The 20,727-nt window shown below is 40.0% G+C and overlaps 1 protein-coding gene across 4 annotated transcripts in view; it reads left to right on the top strand.

Annotated features, from left to right (window-relative positions):
- ILRUN (inflammation and lipid regulator with UBA-like and NBR1-like domains) overlaps positions 1–20,105 on the top strand; it is a 115,333-nt gene extending 95,228 nt beyond the window's left edge. For 2 of the 4 annotated variants that reach the window (XM_069073489.1, XM_069073487.1), the window contains exon 5: positions 16,675–20,105. In XM_069073489.1, the coding sequence (XP_068929590.1) occupies positions 16,675–16,710 (36 nt within the window). In that variant the 3' untranslated portion in view covers positions 16,711–20,105. Of the gene's footprint in view, positions 1–8,920; positions 9,095–16,674 lie in introns of those variants that run through there. The other 2 variants (XM_069073488.1, XM_069073486.1) reach the window with 2 other exon arrangements.
- Positions 20,106–20,727: the final 622 nt, after the last annotated feature.

Raw genomic sequence — 20,727 nt, 5'->3', positions numbered from 1 at the left:
TACCTGAAGACCTGGCCTACAAAAAAGCTAGGGAGGTAAATGCATCACACTCTGTTCCCTGCTGCTCAGATTACCTCAGAAGTAGTGTGTTCTATGTAGGTTACCACATATTGGTGAATTTGAGTATGTCCAGAAAAGGGTAATAAGCTAGTGAGAGGAGCCTTTTAAACCATTCCTGAATAGCTTAGAGAAAAGAAGACTTAGTGGGAGAACATAGTAGTTGAAGGGCAGTGGACTTGGGCTTGTGGATAGGCTTTTGTAGTTGCTGAAGGTAGCTTCTAGGGCCTGTGGGTGAAAATTACAAGGAGACAGACTTTGTCTTAGAGTGAGAGAAAACTGTAACAATTAAAATGCTTCCCAAAATGTGCTGCTGCCTGTTGAGGTATTCCTGGATGGAGTGGTGGACCTGACTTGGTGACCTCTGAAGTCCCTCTTCTAAATCTAAGATGCTCTGATTGTATGAGAGCTGATTGGTTGAAGTTTGAATTGTTCTCCCTTTTGTGACTTTTACTTTTCACCTGTACTGGTGCTTTTAAATGAGGGTTGGGGTTTTTTGTTTGTTTATTCTTAGCCTTGTGTTATAAGATGTTTTCTCTGCTAGCCCTCCTTGGATTTGCAGACCTTGCTTAACACTTCTTTGGAAATATTAGGTTATAGTGAGGAGGTTTTGATTTCCCTTGTAGTTTAGGTAATACTACTATAGTACTGCTGGAAGTTTTTCATGGACCTTATTGGATTTTTTAGGGCTTGGCGATATTGTAGTTGATAAAAAGTGAGGTATAAATTTTGAAAGGAACTGTGGCAAAGAGCAAGACTCTGAAGATAGTGCCCAAGAGGAAATGACATTGACTGTGGGGCATCTGGAGAGATAAAAGACTCCAAAACTAAAGTTTGGTCCCCACATTCTCCAAACCTGAACAGCATCCTGGTCAGAAATATTAAATCACTGCATTTGGCCTTATAATAAGGCCCCTGCTGGCATTTCATGCTAAGGTCCAGTCATCTCCACTTCTTATCTCCTAAATAGAGTAGAACTCTGGGACAATCAGTAGGTATTGAGCACCTAGAATGTGCCCAGCAATTGCCTAAGCATTGTGGAGAATTTAATGCCCCCCCCCCCACCCCCGTGTGGCATGATCCTTGACAAGTTTACAATCTAATTGGAGAGATAAAACCTAAACAGAACAAATAGAGATATAATATACATTAAAATACTTACCTGTTAAGTACAATTAAATGGTCATTTATAAAGTTTTATAATGTTTGTTTAATTGAATTGAAAGTGCCAATTTTATGGTACAGATAGTGAGTCTAGTAGAAGTTATAGAGATTGTTGTGGGATAGAGTCATCAATGAAAGCTTCATGGGTTTTAAAGAATTAGTAGGATGTGGATAAATGGAGAGGGAGGACATTTAGCAGTGGGGAACTAGGGAATGTTATGAACAAAGGTACCAAGGGGAGAATAATTAAGGGAAGGAGGAAGGGAGTGGGAGAGAGAGAGAGAGAGAGAGAGAGAGAGAGAGAGAGAGGTGTGTGTGTGTGTGTGTGTGTGTGTGTGTGTGTGTGTGTGTGTGTGTAGGAATTAAGAGACTCATCCAAATGGAGCTGAGTATTTGTTGCAGGGGGGGGGAGCATGTAGAATAATGGGAAATAAGGTTGAATACATAAGGTGGGGCTGATAATTCTCAATTTCTATTTCTTTTTAGTTAGAGCGATAAAACTCCTTATCCTTCATACTACTGCCAGATTAATCATCTTTCAAACCACAGTTCTGAACTTACCCACTTGAAAAAACTTTCAGTGGTTTTCCCATTGTCTGCTGAAGAAAAAGTTCAAACTTCTCAGCCTGGCATTCAGCAGAGAATTCTCCAACTTTCCTCTCCCCACACCATGTCCCTCATATATCTCTTGTCATGATCTTATTTATTCTTAAAGGACTATTCCACATACATGCTACCTTGTTTATGAAGAGCTTCCTGGTTCTGTCCAACTGGATGTGACTGGTGCTCAGTTCTCTGAGCCCCCAAAGTACTTTGTTGCCTCTTTTATGACACTTACATTTTTTCTTGTTTAACAGTTATTTATGTGCTAGTCGTATACTCCATTAGATTATAAACTTTTTGAGGACAGGATATACATCATCTCTGAAATGCCTTCTACCAGGCCTTATGTGGGGTAGATGTTTTGTAAATATTTCTTGCATTGAATTACCACAATGAGCATAGTCACAACAAACACTCTCTCTTTCTCTCACACACACACACACACACACACACACACACACTCTTGTGTATAAGATTTTAATTACTTTTTTCTGGAGGCAAATAATGGCCAATATTCTAAAAGTCATTTATAATTGCCTATATAAATGGACTATAGAATTAGAAATTTTTGATCAATTTAAATATGAATATGTACTGGGGATACATTATGATTCAAACTAAGTAATAAAGTCATGTTGTGGGGACCTGGCTATGGAAAATATGGAAAGCATTACCTTGAAGACCTGTGCCCTCACCATAAGTAAAGTCATATACATACATGATTTACCATTCTTGGGCAGAGAGGTGAAATATTAAGTATTTGTTGTTTAAAAGATCTTTCCTAGTGCCACAACTTAGGACTTTTGCCAAATTTTCCTGAACTTCATTGAGGAAATAAACAAAAGAGTTAGGTAGGTAGAGTAACTGAATAAATCAACAGAGTTGAAGCAGCATCGCCTCACAGATAAATTGGAGGTTGGTCATGGCACCTTTTTTCCCTAAAAATTATTCTTGTATGTCATTTGAATGTTGTTTATTTGAATAACTTTTGTGATTCCTTTTTTGTCCTTCTAGATTTGAGGTATAGAGGGGCAGAAATATTATCTCAGTTTCACATAAAAGGAAACTGAAACAAGGAGAAATTTATTGATTTGCCCAGGGATTTTTAGTATTGGAGTCAGGACTAGAATTCAGGCTGTCTGATTCTGACCCAGAATTCTTACCATTGCATCTTAGTATGTCATCAGCACAGATTTTTAGCTCAGAGACAGCAACATGTTGTAGTAGGAAGGATTTTGAACTTGGACTCATGATACTCAGCTTTACCACTTAATACCTGTGTGATCTTGGACAAGTCATTTAATGTATCTGGGTCTCAAGTTTACTTATATGTAAAATGAAAGGTCTGGACTAAAGGATCTCTGAAATCTCTTCTAGATCTAAATATTTTAATCCTGTAAGTATTATTTCTGCTGGCTGATGTAAGCAGGTAGGGAAAAAAATCAGCCTTGGCATCAGCAATCACTGAGTGAGTATGGCTGGAAATTTGATTTGCCTTAAAAGAAATTTTCTGCATGGCAAGTGTGTCATGATGTTGGTGGTGGCTCATGACAGCAATTAAAGAAGGCAGGTACAAATTCCTTCTGCCTTCACAGTTACAGTTTAACTTGCTAAGGTTGGCAGAATGAAATTAAAAGGTTGCTTCATGCATCCTGCTTTTTTAGGGCTGGGTGAATATGTCAACACAATGGTACATCTGTCCCTGTCAGGAACTGGACACTTTTGCTCCATGTCTAGAGCTCCTCCCCAACAACAATTTAATAACAAAAAGCTCTTTGGGCTTAATGAAATGTGCCCAGTGGGAACCTATAGGTGGGAATGACTCTTCTGTCTGCATCCCATACCCCAGGAGTTCCTGAGAGCCTTCCAAAGGTAGCCAGAAAAGTGTATGCTGACCTGCTTTGCGCAGTCATAAATCCGGTTTATTAGAAATTGACTGGTCTGTTTGTCAGTTCAATTGTAAGTAGCCTATCCCAGGGATCACTTATTCTTGAAGGTTAGCAGCTGTTTTAATTAACCCTTTGTATGCCCCATCTTTAAAAAAAAAGCCTCTAATTACAAAACAGACAATACAAGTGAATAGATGTTCATTCTCTTGACACAAGGTTAATCTGGAAGATGTGTTTATTGTATGCTCTGAATTATCTTTTGAGGTCAAAATAGCTTCTATTTTGGAAATGTTTAGTGTAGCAAAAAGCAATTTCAGTGGTGTGGGAGGATAGAAAAGAGAAGAAACATTAAAATTAATGTTTCTCTTGTAATTTTGTTCTTTGAATTTTTGGAGAAATTTAGTTTGTTTGAAGGTACTAGTCATAGTTTCTCAGAAACCAAACCAGTTGTTTTGGTTCTGAACATAAGATCACTCTGAAAATAAGACTAACCCAGGATCATGTTAACAGCTTTTTAATCAGCCAGTAATGATCAGTTATGCTGGGCAGAAAGAGACTCTGGAATTAATTTATTAACTGCCTTGACTGGGGTAGGGTGTTTTGGCTTTACTTTTTTAAACTGCTTGTCGCTGCTTGACATCTCTTAGGCCAGATGATAGTGTGATCATCTCTTACTGCTTCTGCCACATGCCATATCAGAATAATTACCTTGCCTTTCTTTTGTCTGTGTAGAAAGGTTCACTTTGTTCCCAGGTGTTCATTCATCCATTGCTGAGTCATCTGCTTTGCTTTCCCTGTACCCCTACCCCATTTGCATTCTCTTCTAGATTTGTCTTCCTAACAGCCTCTATCTAATGAATTCTGTATCTAGAATTTAGCAAAAGTCAATCTGCTTATATCAGGGAAGGAGGAGGAGAAGGGAACATTTATACAGTTCCTACAATGTGCTAGGGACTGTACTGAGCACTTTTTACAAATATTATCTCATTTGATCTTAGCAATAACCCTTCAAGGTAGGTACTGTTAATATCCCCATTTTACAGATAAAGAAACTGAGGCAAACAGGCTAAATGACTTGCTCAGGGTCACACACTCAAATCTTCCTGACTCCAGGTACAGCATTCTATCCAGTGCACCACCTAACTGCCCCTATGAAGTATTAAAGTATTGAGTAAGAAGTTAACTCTTCTGGCTACTAGTCAGTGTCTGTAGTTAACTTATGTATTTAAACTAAAGTATCTAGCCTTCTTTTCAATCAGTGTTATGGGAGTCCTTAAGTGCAGGAGATTTAGAGTGTCATCCTTTTGAAATAGCTTTCTGAAGATTTTTTGCATGTGAAACAAAGGTAGATCCTATTATTCACATCTCGTGGTAATAATAGATATAAGGGTTTGGGGAAGAGGTTGGAGGTTTTGATAGGGTGGGTAGTATATGATGATGGCTTCTTAATTTGGAGTTTGTTTTTTTTAAATGTATGCAGTGTTCATCTATAGTGATGCTAATGGCCATGTATGACATTGAAGGATGTATGTAACCATCATTTAGCCACTGTTCTATGGGATTGTCCTCTTTGACCATCAGATAAAGGCCTTTTATAAAAACTTTTAAAAGATGGTTCCTGGAGAATGAAGTGAACTTTGCAGCTCTCCCTCTTTTTTCCAGTGTATATATAGTTTCTAGTAGGAGTTAGAGAGCAAACGCCTTCCATTCTGCTGTTAGAAGCAAATAGTGCAACCAGTTGTGGTGTTTAGAATTGTGTTGTTCCCTTGGTGCCAGCCCCTTTGGCACCTGTAGCAAATCCAGCTGACAACATTGATTTGTGATGCTGTGAGCCTCTTATTACTGATTTAACTGAAATATCTTTTACTCATTCTCCCATTCTCCAAAGAAGGAATGATTCTTCATAAAGCTTCATTTCCTGAGTTTAGTGTATTATAGGCAACACTTATGTCTTAGTTTCTTGTGGCAGCAGTGGGTGATAAACATTTCTCAAAATAACTCTTCTGTGGCCGTGTCCCTGATTACATCCAAGATGGTACAGTGTTTGGGCTTTGGTCATCCATCAGAAAATTTCTTTTGGATGTATTGTGTTGATTTCTCATTCTGTAAGACACCTAAGCACAAATTGGTCACATTTTGTTCTTGAGGTTGTAGGCCTCTGGAAGATCATTTTTCCAAAGGAAGCAGGTCTTCTATCCTACAACAGGAAGTAGTCCACTCAGCTGTGTTTCCCTAGAACAAGGAGTCCTAACTGAGGGTCCATGAACTTTTTTTAAAAAAATATTTTGATAGCTATATTTCATTAAACTTCGTTTTCTTTGCAGTCCTAAGTATTTATCTTTATTTAAAAACACTATTTTGAGAAGAAATTTCACTAGATCTTCACCAGACTGCCAAAGGGATTCATAATACAAAAAAAGATTAAGAACTGCTCTAAAGCCTCCTTCATGGAGAGTTCATTTCTGACCATGATTAAGTATCTATTTCTATGTTACTGCTGCTGCCATTAACTTTTCACAGACAGTATGGTTGTAAGGGCATGTAGACTAAGACTTGCTAGGGATAGTGTCTTGCAGGCATTTAAGGGAGCAGTCTGCCAGCATTCCTACTTGTTATGTGATCTATTGCTGTGGAGAGAATGGGTCATACACTCTCATGGGGCTCCTCAGAATTTTTAGGCCATTGAGATTTTAATTTTTTAAATGGAGGGGAAAATAAGCCACCAACATAAATACTTTCCATGGATCTCAAAGGAAAGTAGAAAATCATGTAGAAATACTGATTGTCTGAAATTCTTATATTCCTAAGGGAATCTACAGAACAAAGTAATAATGCGTTATAGCCAGTATAGCTCTATAGCCAAGCTTTATACTGTGAAAGTCTTTTTGCAAATGTTATTTCATTTGATCCTCGAAACATCCTGCAGAAAGGTACAGGTGCTATATCCCTGTTTGACAGAGGAGAAAAAGGAGACATAGAGAGGTTATGACTTGCCAAAAGTCATTCATGAATCTGTGGTTGACCCAGGATGACAGCCTGGATCTCTTGACTTGTAATTATAGTTCTGCCATACTAGGCATATCATTATGTGTTCTTTGATGTCAGACACCAAGGTAAGTTGTGTTTTAAGAAAAAAAGTAGCTTTACACTTCTAATTGTGATATAGATATATACTTCTTCCCTGTCAAACACTCCAAAAGGATTTGTGGCTGAGGAGAAAGCAACACAGGATGATTTAAGGAACTTGCCATGGGTTAAGGCAGATTAAGAGCATGAACATTCTGTACTCAGGAGGAATTTGCCAGTTTTGCTTGATTTTGATCATTCTAAAGTAATTCTTTTTTGAATATTGGTTACATTTTTACTATTGTCTCCTGTGTTTAAATTGGCAAGGGTCATAATAAATTAATCAAATACTATGGGCTTAAAAACCTGTCTCTTATTTATAACACATTAGAAAGACTGACATTAAAATTTCGTCCAAGGACTGATCTTTTTGCTCCTTTAATAAGGATGATTCATTTATTTCTAGTTGCAGCAAAACCACTTAGCTCCATTTTGTTTGCTTTTGAACTTTGAATATTATCCAGGCTGCCCAGATTCTGAGAGTACAAAAACAAGCTGAAATGGAGTTTGTGTTTTTTATGAATGCTGAGCTGTTTTGGGGGATGAGGGAGGGGAAACACCTTTCTTTACCATCATATTAATAGTGTCAATCAAATCCTAGTAGAAGTTTAAAAATAGTAAGTTTTTAAAAAACAGGACTAGTGGGGAATGGATAGCAGGGATAGGTGCAACCATATTTACATATTTTGCAAGTACCTGACAATTTTATTCCTGTTTAGTTGACATTATTTATATTCTGAATCAGTTCTCAGTTAAGGCTGTTGTTAACTATATTACTATTTCAAACCTACTAGAAAATGTAAAGTCTATCATTGTTCTCCACCAAAAAGATACTGATTCCATAAATTACCTTCACTTCTTTAAAATCCCTTCCAAAGATTTGGTCATGTTCCAGCAGGAATGTCTGTGTTTTTGCTGCCATTTCATCTCCTGGGGGCCAGTTCCATTCACTCCATATATTCACATATACTACTCTGGTATTGGTTTGGTATTAATAATTATCAGCTGTGTGTTTTATCATAATGCTAGATAAGCACAGTGAGGGATGCAGAAAAATTTGAGACAGCCCTTCCTCTCAAAGAATGTATGGTTGGAAAACTAAAGCTAATACTTGATGAATAATGAACTATATATGATAGTATATGGTTAAGTGTGAGATTATAAGTCAAGAACCATAGAATTCAAAGGAAAGAGGGATCAGTGAAGGCCAGAGTATAGGATCTTAGAATGTAAGACTGCAGGGGAAGCTTAAATACTAACTCCTTGTTCCTGGGTATCTAACATATAGACTGTTGACCCCAGGTCGAATTCATGAAAAGTCTCACCTAACAAACTAACATAGATGTGCTTGTATTGACCTCCATCCCCAACACCATTGTGTAACCAACTGCTAACAGGTTTGGATCAGTTAATATTTGTAATTCTTTGAAAAAAAAAAAGTTCATATATACCAAACACTGGTAACTAGTACACTATTAGATCTGATCCAGTCTCCTCATATGATAGATCAGGAAATCGAGGCCTAGAGTAGTCAGAGAAGATTTAATAGAAAAGGGATTGAAAAAGAACATAAGAGGAGAACTGCAAGGAGAGGTAGGAATGAATGTGTGGAATAGTGAGAAGGCAACTGCTGATTAGAATAGCAATGTGCATATAAAGAAGTGTATTAGAAAATAAGTGTAGGTAGGTAGAGTGGGGGCCTAATTAGGAGGGTCATAGTCACTAAGTAGAAAAGTGTAGGTTTTATGTGAAAAGAAGTAGAAAACCATTGATTACTTTTGAACTGCGGGATGATTTGAAAGCAAAGGTATAAGACTTGGAGGTTTTTTGTTTTGTTTTATTTTTTCCTTCATTTTCTTCAGACCCAGCATCAGCATGATGGGTGAAGTAATTGTATTCTGGGGAAAGGAGTAGTGTTTAGAGAATACTGAACAAAGTTGAATAGAAGTTCAACTAGGATTGTGGGACTTGGGGGCAGGGGGGAGGGAGTGCCCATAAGTCTCAGCCTACTCCTTACCAGAAATCCTTATTTGAATTCAGACTTCTTCCTTGCACCAATGTCAGTTTGTTTATATCACCAGGAACTTGGATCTCCACCGGCCAACAGACCTTCAGACTAGATCCTCTCCATTGGGTTTCCACCCCAGCGGGACTCTACAGGTGTTTGGATCCAGTTCTTACTCCCATTCTAGTGTTCTCCCCTGCCCTAAGGGTAGAGAAAAGGCCACCAGGGAGCTCTGCCATTATCCCACCTGGAGTCCAGCACACTTCACTGTTGGAGAACCGTTTTGTTTTTGTTTTTGGTTGTTGTTTTTTGTTTTTGCATTATTCCAAACAGTTTGAAGAGTGCACTTTCTAAACTTTTTACTTGAAAGGGGTGTGTCTAACCTAGCTGGAAGCCTCCTCTGTCTTCTTGTAGACCTTTAAACAACTTGTTCTCATTCAAGTTAGTGTTTGAGTTTTATTCTTCAGAGTGCTTTTCTTGATACTTAAATGGGTAGGGGAGGGCTTCTTCGCAAGGTAGGATCTGCTCTGCTCCTTTTGGGTTGGGGATGTCCAAGTTGACTCTGGGAGCTGCCTTTGACCATGGGGATTCTGGAACACATGAGTGAATCCGAGGGGACTGACTGCCCCCATCAGGGTTGAAGAAGTTAGTTGGCAGCCACAGAAGAATTGCTGTAGGCGGTAAGTATGAGGAATGGTTTAGTGGTGCTTTTTAACCCTTTCCATTCTGCAGCATGCTTGGAGCTTTGTGGCACAGTAATAAGCATCACCAAAACACTCATGGAACTGAGCATGTCCCTCCTCATAACTAGACCATGCTAACTTCTGCTCATGCTGCTTCTTTGACTCATCCTTGGCCAACACACGTGTGAATCTTCTGTTACCACATTGCAGTGGGGTTTTTTTGTTAGTGTTACAGTGACCAGAAAACTTCTTTCACTAATGGCATATACCACTAGCATGCTTCAGCATGCTGGTTCAAAAGCACTGGTTTAGAAGAAATGGGGAAAAGAAGCCACATTTGACTAAATGATCCTTGCCCATATAAAAGGTAACATTGTCCCTAACATCTGTACCAATAGTCAGTATATTTTATTTTAGCTGGCAAGTGACTGATGGTTTGAAAAATGTCACTGATTTAAAGCCACGGTAGCCTTGGTATGCATAGAGAGGCAGTAGGGCCTTGCCACCTGGCCACACCATATTTGCCTTAGTAGGACTGGGGTAGAACCAGGTACTAAATGTTGTATTCTTCTGTGTTTGTATTCAGTGTACATGAGTGATACAAAAGAACAAGCACTAGTCTGGAAAAGCATTGACCGGGAATGACTCAGGAAATAATCTAGAAGAGAGAGGGGACTCCTGGTGTTATCTGATGCTGCCATCAGTGTACACTGGGAGATTTGTGTTGTTTTGCAGCCATGCAGCAAAAGCCTCCTGTCTCTTTATTAATCTGTGTGAACCTTTTTATTTATTTAAATCAAATCACAAATAAAAGCAAAATAAAGACAGGTGTGTGAAGTTTCCGTGTTGTGGTGGTTTATCCAACAGCAAGCTCACTATTTTGAAAAGGGTAACAAAAAAACAAAGGCCTTCAGCAAGGTACTTAAGTAATTTATTACAGCAGTAATTTGGGTAAATCTAGCTTTAAAGAGAGCTGTTTCACAAGTACAGTGAATTTCAGTCTTCATTTCAAAAAAATAGTTTACTACCCACTATGTATACCATATTGTGCAAAAGTATTAGCAAATAGAGGAGACCAGGGATTGATCCTGAGACAAAAACATGCAAAGTATGCTCTCTGCCACTAAGCTGAGTGACAAAATTTGTGTGTCTGTATAACACCTTCCACTTTACAAAGCACTTTTATCTTCTTTCTTCTGATCTTATATCCTCACTAAAACTCTGAGGTGGCAGTTGGGATGGGTGATGATGACTCAGATTTCTGTTAAATTTTAAGGTTTACAAAGCATTTTTCTGATAATGATCCCATGAGGTAGTGGTTCAGGCCTTGTTATCCTCATTTTACAGATAGATAAACTGAGGGTCAGAGGGGCTGTGACTTGCCCGGAATCACATTATAGCTCATTATAGCCAGTGCCTGGACTTCTGCCCCCGTTTGCTGTCTTCAGGTCCATTGTTCCTTTCCCTCTTCACTTGTCAGATTAGGAAATGGTGTGACTTATTCAAGATCATGCAGCTACTAAGTGGGGGGAAATGAGGCTAGAATGCCAGATCTTACAAATGTGAATCTAGGGTTCTTTGTTCTGTACCATGATGCTAAAAGTAATTGGCGAAAATAACATCAAAAGAATTGAGTTCTTTCTCAAACCCTTGGTCCCTTGGCTTGGTATACATCCTTTTGCTCTGAAATAGTTTTCAGCTCCTAAATTTCTTTGAAGACGTTACTTTAGAGCAGAGTATTTTAGCCAGAGTCACAAAGTACTTCAAATGCCAAACCCAGGTAAGACAATTGGTAACCAAATCACAGCATGTAGATTTTGTATTGTACCACATAGACATCTTGTAAACTATCATGCTGCCTCCACATTTACTTTGATAACTGTAAAAACAAATGTTGTTTGATTCTTTTAAAAATAAGTTTTGCTCTGACGAAAGCTAAGGGTTAGTTTTTTTTCTTTTTTAAATTTCAGGAGCCTGAGTTTAAGGTAGACGGAAATGGAGTGTCTTTGTCTAAATTTCTCTTTTTAAAAAATCTTTTAAATAATAGATCCTGGTTATCTGAGTGTCTTTATGATGATATAATATCTGGGAGACTCAGGAGCCTTCCTGACTACTATGCCATCTGATTGGTTTGAAAGTCATGTTCCTGCACCTCACAGCAGTGCAAGTTGTTCCTGTGGAGAGTAGAAAAGCATCCCTGACCCATCTGAGAGGTAGAGAGCTACTCTATACCCATGAGAGTTCCTCTGCCTCCTAAACTTGAGTCAGGAGTCTGGTTCCATTTCCAGCAACTATGATATAACAACCTTTGGATGTTGGAATCTCCATTGAGAAAAGCGAGAGTACTACTTGAAGAATGAGTTCCTCATTGTTGAATAATACATGCTGCAATTTTGTTAGGAGCCATAATCCTACATGAATGAAAGTCTCTGGTAGATGGGCCCAGTAACCGTGCTTCAGAAAGCATATCTGCTTGTTCAGTTGGGATCTCATGAACCTTGGAAGCTAGGGTGTTGTGACAGATAATTGGGATGGTGTCCCCTGTTCCCCAGAAAATAATCTGTTTCCCATAGAGATAGCATAGCAGCTCATCAGTAATCTGCAAACTCACAGACTTAAACTGGAATTTTGTAAGCAAAAATCTTTTGTACTGTATAAAGGATTCCTGCTTGGCCACTGGTTAGATTAGGATAATCCCTGAAATTCCTTCCTACTCTGAAATACTGTGACCTTTGCTTGAGGGTGTGAGTGAAGATTATTTCATATACAGTCTTTAGGGATAGTCTCCATTTAGTTTTTCTGCTTTTGGTCACTACAGTAACATTAACCTCTATTGCTGTGAATTATCAAGAATCAGTTTGAGTTTTGGCTTTCATTTGAAATGTACAATGAAAAGTGTTTATTGATATATGTTTTCCTGGGTGACTAGATGTGTGCTATACTAACTTTCCAAATAGGGCTTTGTAATTGGCCTCTGATTGGTCATGGTCCCAGTGGCCCTTTGTTTCATGTGTCTAGTAGCAGGGCTCAGGACTAGCTGTTGCCACCTCTTATATCCCTCCTGTTTATTCCATGGGTACCTGTGGCATCATTGACTTGTGGAAGGAACTATGCTACTGAAACCAGGTCATATCAAGTACTTTTGGTGAGCCTAACTAGTTCAGTCTTTAGCTTAATTTCATAACTTAATTTTTACATTCATCCTGTTTGGGAGTGCAGTGAAGAGTCATTTCCTGGTTTGTAGATGCCTTAACTGTCTTAATGATGAAAGCTCGTCATACTGGTCACAATACACAGTTCCCCTTTTCTTTCAACTCTAACTGCTAGAGAACACTAATCATGGTAGTGGGAGTACTCACTAATTTAGGCTGAAATTCCTGGCTTTTTTTTGTTAGTTTTTTTTTAAAAAGGAGTTTGTGGTCTCCTGCCGTGAGACAACCTCCACAAACTGTGCTTGGAAATTCCTTCATTCCTTGCTACCTCTAAAAATCTATTCGTTTTTCTCTCCACTTGAACGATTAGTTCTCATTATTTAAAATCAAGCTGATGTTTTAAGCTATTTTAAAATTGTATTCCTTTTCTTCCTTAAAGTGATAGTGCTTACTTTAGTGGTGTGAGAGCAGTGGGAAGAGGGTGGGTGGAAAGAGAGGAAGAACATGCACCAGAAGGTACTTTTCTGCCTCACTAAATAAGTCTTCAGTACCTCCGCCCCTGGAGTTATTGACGTTCCCCTGGTGAAAGGGAATTAAGGATCATTTTCCCCTTTCCCCCTCCCCTAAATGTCAAGGAAGTAGTAAATAAATGGATCGAGGAAAGCTTGTATAAAATTGATTAAATACCACATTGTAAATAAGTAGTCTAAGGGTCAGAGCACTAGTATGGACATTTTAAAATACGTTCTTCCATCTACTATGTTTCCTCCTCAGTAAAATGAAGTTGCACACCTATGTCTTAAACTCTTTGTTGTGTATTTCCCAGACTTTTAACAGTGGATAGTTCAAATATGTGCAGTGGGAATTGGGGGTTCCAGGATAGTTGTGCCTCATAGAAGCTGTACTGAAGTTTGAAGGGCAAGCAAGGAAGTTTAATTTGGTATGAACACTCACTTGACAGCAAGTGAATATTCTTCATATCAAGTTTTTCTGTATGAATTTTTTCCTCACTGACCCCAGGCAAAGTCACTCAAATCTCTCTGAGCCTTCTTTCCTCATCTGTAAAATGGGGATAAAAATAGTGCATAAGGGATGGCCAGGTAGCACAGTGAGTAAGAGCACTGGCCCCAGTGTCAGGACTACCTGGGGATCGAATCTGGGCTCAGACACTTAGCACCCACCCAGAAATAACTGGCTGTGTAACCTTAAGCAAGTTACTTCACCCCAGTTGCTTAAAAAAAAAAATAGTGCGTAACTCGGGGTTCTTGTGAGAATCAAACAAGATCAATGGATTCAAAGTCCTTTGCAAGCCTTAAAGCACTTGCTTTAAGTATATAAACACATATGTGTGTGTGAGTGACTATATGCATATATGAAATATATATACTTTTGTATATAAATATTAGCTCTGATAGTGATGCGTCTACTGTCAGTGGTACTTTATGGTTATAACAAAATTATTTCTTTCCAACGACTCTTTGTAGAGTAGATAGTGTAATTTTTATTCTCCTTGTCTATAGATAAGGAACCTGAGATTCAGAGAGATGATGGCATGTTCAAGATGTCATATAGCAAATTTATTGTAGTCAGGACTCCATTGTGTGTTCCTCCAGTCAAAATCTAGGGCTTTTTCCATTATACCACATGCTTAATAATTCTGTGAAATCTGTAGTGCTAAAGTATTTATTATTTCCCTTTGACAGATGAGAAAACTATAGCTCAAGGAAAGGAAGCAATTTGCCCATAACTTGCAAACTGACTTAGTCTTTACTTCTGATGCTCAAATGCAGTGCTGTTTCTGCTATATCATGCTGCTTCCTGTAATATTATTTCTCTAAACTGAAACTCTACTGGTTTTTTGATGTGTTTATGGAAGACTAGGGTAAGTGTTTGAACTGTTGCTGAGAACTGAGTCTGAAACCACTTATCTTGAGCCGCCTCCTTTCCCTTTCCTTCCTCTTCATTCAGTAGCTGCAGTTCTGCTTGGAATTGTCACTCTAAAGAATAGTTATTTCTGGGCGGCTAGGTAGCGCAGTTAATAGACCACCAGCCCTGGAGTCAGGAGGACCTGAGTTCAAATGTGGCCCCAGACACTTAACACAAAACTAGCAGTGTGACCTTGGGCAAGTCATTTAACCCCAATTGCCCTATCTTTCCCCCTCCAAAAAGCAAAAAAAGAGAAACCTAAAAAAAAAGAATAGTTATTTCTTAGGTAGTAAGGAAGGATGGAGCTGTATGCAGCAGAGCATCAGGGAAGTGAAAGTGATCGTTCCCAGGGGCTTTGGTTCAGTGATGCTATTTAGTAACCAGGATTTTGGGGGGAGGTAACCTCTGGTTAACATTTAGATAAGATTGTGCTTTACATTGGGGGCACCCTCTCCATTCTTTCTGGTTGCCCTAATCTCTAGGTTTGAATATAATCAAGCTACTGTATCTCTGAATCTTTTGTAGCCTGTTCAGGTAGATTTTTGCAGATTTGAAAATAAAATTACTAAAATACTGGAACTGGAAAGGACCGTCGAGATCTCTAGTCCAGAAGTCCTTAACCTTTTTTGAGGCATGGACTCATTTGGCAGGTTGGTAAAGCCTATGGACACCTTCTTAGAACCATGTTTTTAAATGTATAGAATAAAATACATAGTATTACAAGGGCAATCAGTTATGTTAAAGATGCCATTTTTTTCCCATCCAAGTTCATGGACTCCCTGAAATCTATCCACAGATGCATTGAGGGGACCTCGGGGTTAAGAAGCCATGCTGTATTGCCCAATTTTATGTAAGTGAAAAGGGAAGCCCAGAGAAGGGGATTTGACTTGCCAAGTGAAGCTGTCAGTTGTTGTAATGTGGCCAGACTGATCCTCCTGAGCTACCATCCTCAGCACTGCTGTTGCCACTGTACTGTGTGATTGTGATCCTTTGGTTCATACAGGACAGTACCAATTGGTAACATGACCTGACAAGTGCAATTCATGAAATAAATCAACATATTACCTCTGTCTGAGAATGTATGCTTTGATCTGTAACTCTAATCATTCATCTTTTTACTGGGAGAAAATAGGTGTACTGCACTCTCAGTTCTTGTTACTGCTTTGATGAGAATTCTGAAGTCTTTCAGCGCTGCTTCCCTCGACATTATTGTGGTGTTTTTGTAAAGTACTCTTCTGGTTCTGCTTCTTAAGTTTTCCTGAATTTGTTGTATTTGTGGTTTTCTTGTGGTGCAGTAATATCCTGTTACAGAAGTTTACCACACTTTCTAGTTTGATACCACAAAAAAGTTCCTATCTGTTTTAGTGGCTTGCTTCTCTTGACACTTTTTATGTGTCTGACTGACATTCCTTGATGAAGTGGGTTATCTAATCATATAAATGTTAACAGTTACTTATCAAACAAAGTACTTTTTGACCAAAGGCATTTTGTTCCCAGGCCCTTAAAATTGATTACAGTTTTTTTTTAAAATGAACTAGTAGGAGAAGGGGGATAGTTGCAATACTAAGACCATGGGAGAGGAATTGCCTTTCAGTCATTTCTTTCAACAGGTGTACTGGTCTAAATCTGGTTCTTAGCAAATGGGGGAAATAAGACCATGAAACATTGGATTTCTGTATGTGAGATATAGGTTAGAAGCATGATACCTTTGGGATTTGGGGGCAAACTTCATTGAGGATAGGTTACAGCAGGTGACATACACATGTGGTACACCATGTCCAGGTTTGTAGATGAAGAACAAACATGTCATGTTAGCTGGCCACTTTTGGGGAGGTATTATACAGTGTCAGTGCTGGTACTTGAACCTAGACCTTCTCACTCCTAATTTCTTGGTTCCCTCCACTGTCATACTGACTTCTAGTGACCAAGGGATCCTGCTGGGCAGTTGTTGAGACAGTGGAACAAAGGAAAGTGTATTGGATGCAGTTGGTTCTGTTAATGGTTGACTTGTCAACACTATCTTGATGCTGTCAAAAATAAATCACTGATTGTCTCCAACTCTCTTCTAGGGGTTCCACGGCCCTTATCCTTTTGGACAGTCTTAAAACGGGTATCATCGTGAAGAGCAATTTACAAAGAAGGATTGACTTTGGGTGGGGAGGGCAAGGGGTTCCTTTGGATTCCAGACAACACAATATGGACCTCTGGCTCTGACTCCACATCCTGGATGAAGAGGAATCTAAAGAGACTAGTTTCAAGTAAACTCGGTATGCATGTGTGAATGCTGAATTGCGGGAATGCTGATCAAGGCTACAGAGAAGAAATCCTCACGGTCACGCTGTGTTATGGGAAGGAGGGAGGGGCTTTTTTTTTTTTTTTTAAGATAACACAAGTAATTAGGTTGCTCAGGAGGGGGGAAATGTTTAGAAATGGGAGAGAGAAAAAAAGCCATCTTTTTAAACAAAACTTATTTTGCCTACAGAGAGGCTGTTGTTTTGAGAAAATGTTAGGTCGTTTTTTTTATTTGTTTTCCCACCCCCTCCCTTTTCTCCCTGTTCTCCAACCTCATTTTTTAAAAAAGTCAGCATGCGTGGTTTTGGATTGGCTGTTATACATCCTGATTTAAGCAGGGGTGGATTGGAAAGCTCGAGTCATGTGTGTGTTTTGGGAGACTGTGTTACTGTAGTGAGTGTTTTTGTCTGTTGTTTAATGTAAGGTTAGAACCCGTGCTGACCTTATGTTTTGAATGGCATTGGCCGTTTAATTGTTGCTCTCCCCTCTTTTAATCTTGTTGATTTACCGTTTTGGCATCTGAATTAACCAACCTGTGGCTCTTTACCACAAGAAAACCTCTCTGAAGACCAAACAATTTCACTGTGTCATATTCAACAGAGGGGGCCTCTGGAATAGACCTCAGATGATGAGGCTTTTTTTCATCTGAAGGAATCCCCACACACATGCATACATATGCCCACATGCACTCTGAAATCTGTAACAAGAAATAAAATTGCTTTTCTTCCACATTTCTCTTATATAGAGAAATATTTTCCACAAGTGAAATTCTATTTAGGGTTTTTCATGCATTGACTTTAAATAACAGAGGATAGCTACATGCCATTATGTTCTCTCCTCTCTAAAAAGTGTATATGTTTCTTAGTGTAATTCACGAGCTAGTGTGTAGAATGTAAGTTTTAAAGTGTCATATATTTCTCTGTTTTCACCAAATTTCCTTCCCTGTATTTTCCCTCAAGTCCTCCTTTGTGATATGTTCACAGCCAGCCTGTAGAGGCTGAGCTGCTGCTGTCTGGAAATATTGAAACTAGAGCCGCAAATGTAATCAGCCATAGGGAAGAGCCACAGTCAGTCACTTCTCAATCTTAGAGGCCACATTAGTCTGGAAACAAGAGGTCCTCTGGGCAGGGTGCTTTGTAGAAGTGGCTGGGAACTAGGGTTAATGGGCAGGGGAGGGGGGTGGGGCATGGGAATTAAAGCCAGAGCTGAGGCCCAGCTGCTGGCTATACATCTGTTTCAGGCTCAAATCTCTGTACTGCCCTAGCTGCCTGCTGGCTCTGGGACAGGTAGGATATAGATATCCCAGTGGGAAGCTTGAACCAGGCTAGAACAGCTGTCTGCCAAAGATACAAGAATATGCAAAGTCCTCTTCCTGCCCCTGTCCTTTCCCAATCCAAGCCCTACCCCCCCATTACCCTTCTCCCCAAACCACACTAAAAAGTCTTAGCAAATAACCAAGTCAGGAGGGTTGTGTTATCTCTCAGTGAGTGGATCTGAAATGCAGTTGCAGTATTGTCTGCACATTGCCACTGCCAGGGTGGCATTAAGCTTCCCAGACCAGATATGCAGCTGCAGGGGGTCCTGTAGCCTCTGTTTATGTGTGTCTTTGTGTGCTTGAGCCTGTGTATGTATGTATGTATAAAGTTTTGGTGTCTCTGTTTGGATGAAAATTCTGAGAATGTGGTCCTCCTCATCCTCTGATACTGGTGTTTTGTTTTTTTTTTTTTAAAGCATGATTGTAGGAGGGGTGTGTGTGTGTGTGTGTCCTGTCATGAGAGGATGGCCTTTTGCCTGCTAAGGAAGCCCTGGGGAATGGTAGGAGCCAGCTTGATCATAAGGGGGCAATTGTAGACCAGTATGGAAGTGGGGGTAGTGTTTATACTGCAGTAACCATTTTCTATGCACATGCTTAGTGCCTCATCCCCTTTGCAGAGGGGAAAAATGTGCTGGGTGACTAGTAGGCTGTGAAGCTGAGTTAAACTAGCAGAGTTCAAAGTTCTGAGAAGCAGATTGTGGAATTCGGGGGAGAGGCATAGATTTCTGCTTCTGCTACCATCTTCTGCCCTTTCAAACTTTTTGCAGGCTTAGGCTATATCCTAAGACCCAGGAATTTTCTTCTAGTTCCTTCCTCTTTTGCTAGCCCAGAAAGTGGAAAATTAGCAGCCCCTCCCAGGGTATCCTTTGCTACATCATACTCAGGCCTAATTTGTATTGTTGTCCCACCCAGTGTAATAGCAATAGTGGGGATTGGCTCCGGATGCCGTGGATCCTCTTGAATCACAGGCCTGATCCCTTCCCTGTAGTTGGGTAATGATTCTTACCTGCATACACTGGAGTCTTAGCTTAAACTCCCTTCAAAGTACAGACCAAGGAGTGAGTGCTGTCTGGGTCAAGTGAAGCAGGTAACGGTCAGCAGCTGTCAAGGGGTAAGAAGGGCACTGGTCAGATGTGAGTTTCTAGCTGCTGACTCCTCCAGTTGTTTCCTTTCTTCTCCTTTGGCTAACTGATAGAATGCTCCCATTCCTTCTGTCCTTATTTTGGAAACAGCCCACAATACCTGTAAATCTCTGAACAGGGTGGCCTTCCCCATTTGAGGTAAGGAGGGAGACATTTTGCTGCCTTGTCTGCAAAATGGGAAGTATTTCCTCTTTGGTGCTGACTCATGGTCTACCTTGTTTAGGCCAATGGGGAGTAGCTAGGGGGCTCAGGGTGAGATCAGTATGTGTGGTGTGTATGTGTGTGTTCCTTTGGGGGAAAGGAGGCATGAGTTGTTTGGGAGCATTTTTCTAAAGTAAATCTGTGCTTCCTTCTGGGAGGGATGCTTCCAAACTGGGAAAGAATCTGCCCTGACACAGTAATAAGACCTAAGGGTAACTAGGAAGGGAAGGTGATAGGGACAGAACCTCTAGGACTTGGTCTGTGCCCTAGCACCTGGAGTGTAAGGGTGCTGGGCCCACCTGGAAATGCACGATGTTCCTTGCCTAGGCTTTCCTGCCTTCTCTCTGGTCATTGGAGTGGGGTGGCATGAGGGAGCAGTAGCAGCTCCAGGCTATCCCCTCTTTTTAGGGTGATGATGTATGTGTTGAGAGACAGAGAGAGAGTTGGATGATGTGGTGGGGCCTCACAGTGCCTGGGAGGAGATGGTGAAGAGGCTTTTCATTACTGTATAAATGAATATTTGTATGATTAAATTAACGCAGAAAATCTATGTTTGTCCAAACCTGGTGTGTTTCATTGAACTCGCTTCTCAAGGTCTTCCACTGATCCTTTGGCACTCCAGAAATTTCGTTCATTCTGGTTGTCAACTTGGTGGTGTTTTGCAGTGCCCAGTTTCTGGGTTCCCAAGGCTCTCCCAGCATTTAGAGTCTGGGACTCACCCTGCTTCAAGTACAATCACATGACTTAGCCTGCCATCATTATTAGTGCCTATCCCTATGGAGGGTGGTAGGTGTTGCTCCCAAAGAGTAGTAGTTGTTTAAAAAAAATTACTAAAACACCTCTTAAGTCCAGCCCTCTGCTTGGTACTGAAGTAGTAAGGTGATAGCATAGAGTCTGGACTCCTCGCCTTCTCTCTCCTCATGGATAGCAAGTCTTCTTTCTTCCAGTTGTAAGAGTTAAGTTACTAAGAATGTTTGTCTCCTCATACTTGCCCTGCTGGATAAAGCCTAAGTTCATTTTCATTTTGTTGCCCCCACCCCCACCCCCACCCCCACCACACCCCATGTAACCACAGGGTTACTACCAGGCTGTCTCATGATGAGTAGGAGGCAGGGAGAAGAGATGTGTTCCCCGAGTTGGAATTTTGTGTTTCATACAGACACAATATCAAG

Source organism: Petaurus breviceps, unplaced genomic scaffold (genome assembly GCF_028583685.1).
Source record: "Petaurus breviceps papuanus isolate PSGF00001 unplaced genomic scaffold, PetGlider_PUasm1.0 90865, whole genome shotgun sequence".
Taxonomy (NCBI): domain Eukaryota; kingdom Metazoa; phylum Chordata; class Mammalia; order Diprotodontia; family Petauridae; genus Petaurus; species Petaurus breviceps.
This window is presented reverse-complemented; position numbering and strand designations above follow the sequence as displayed.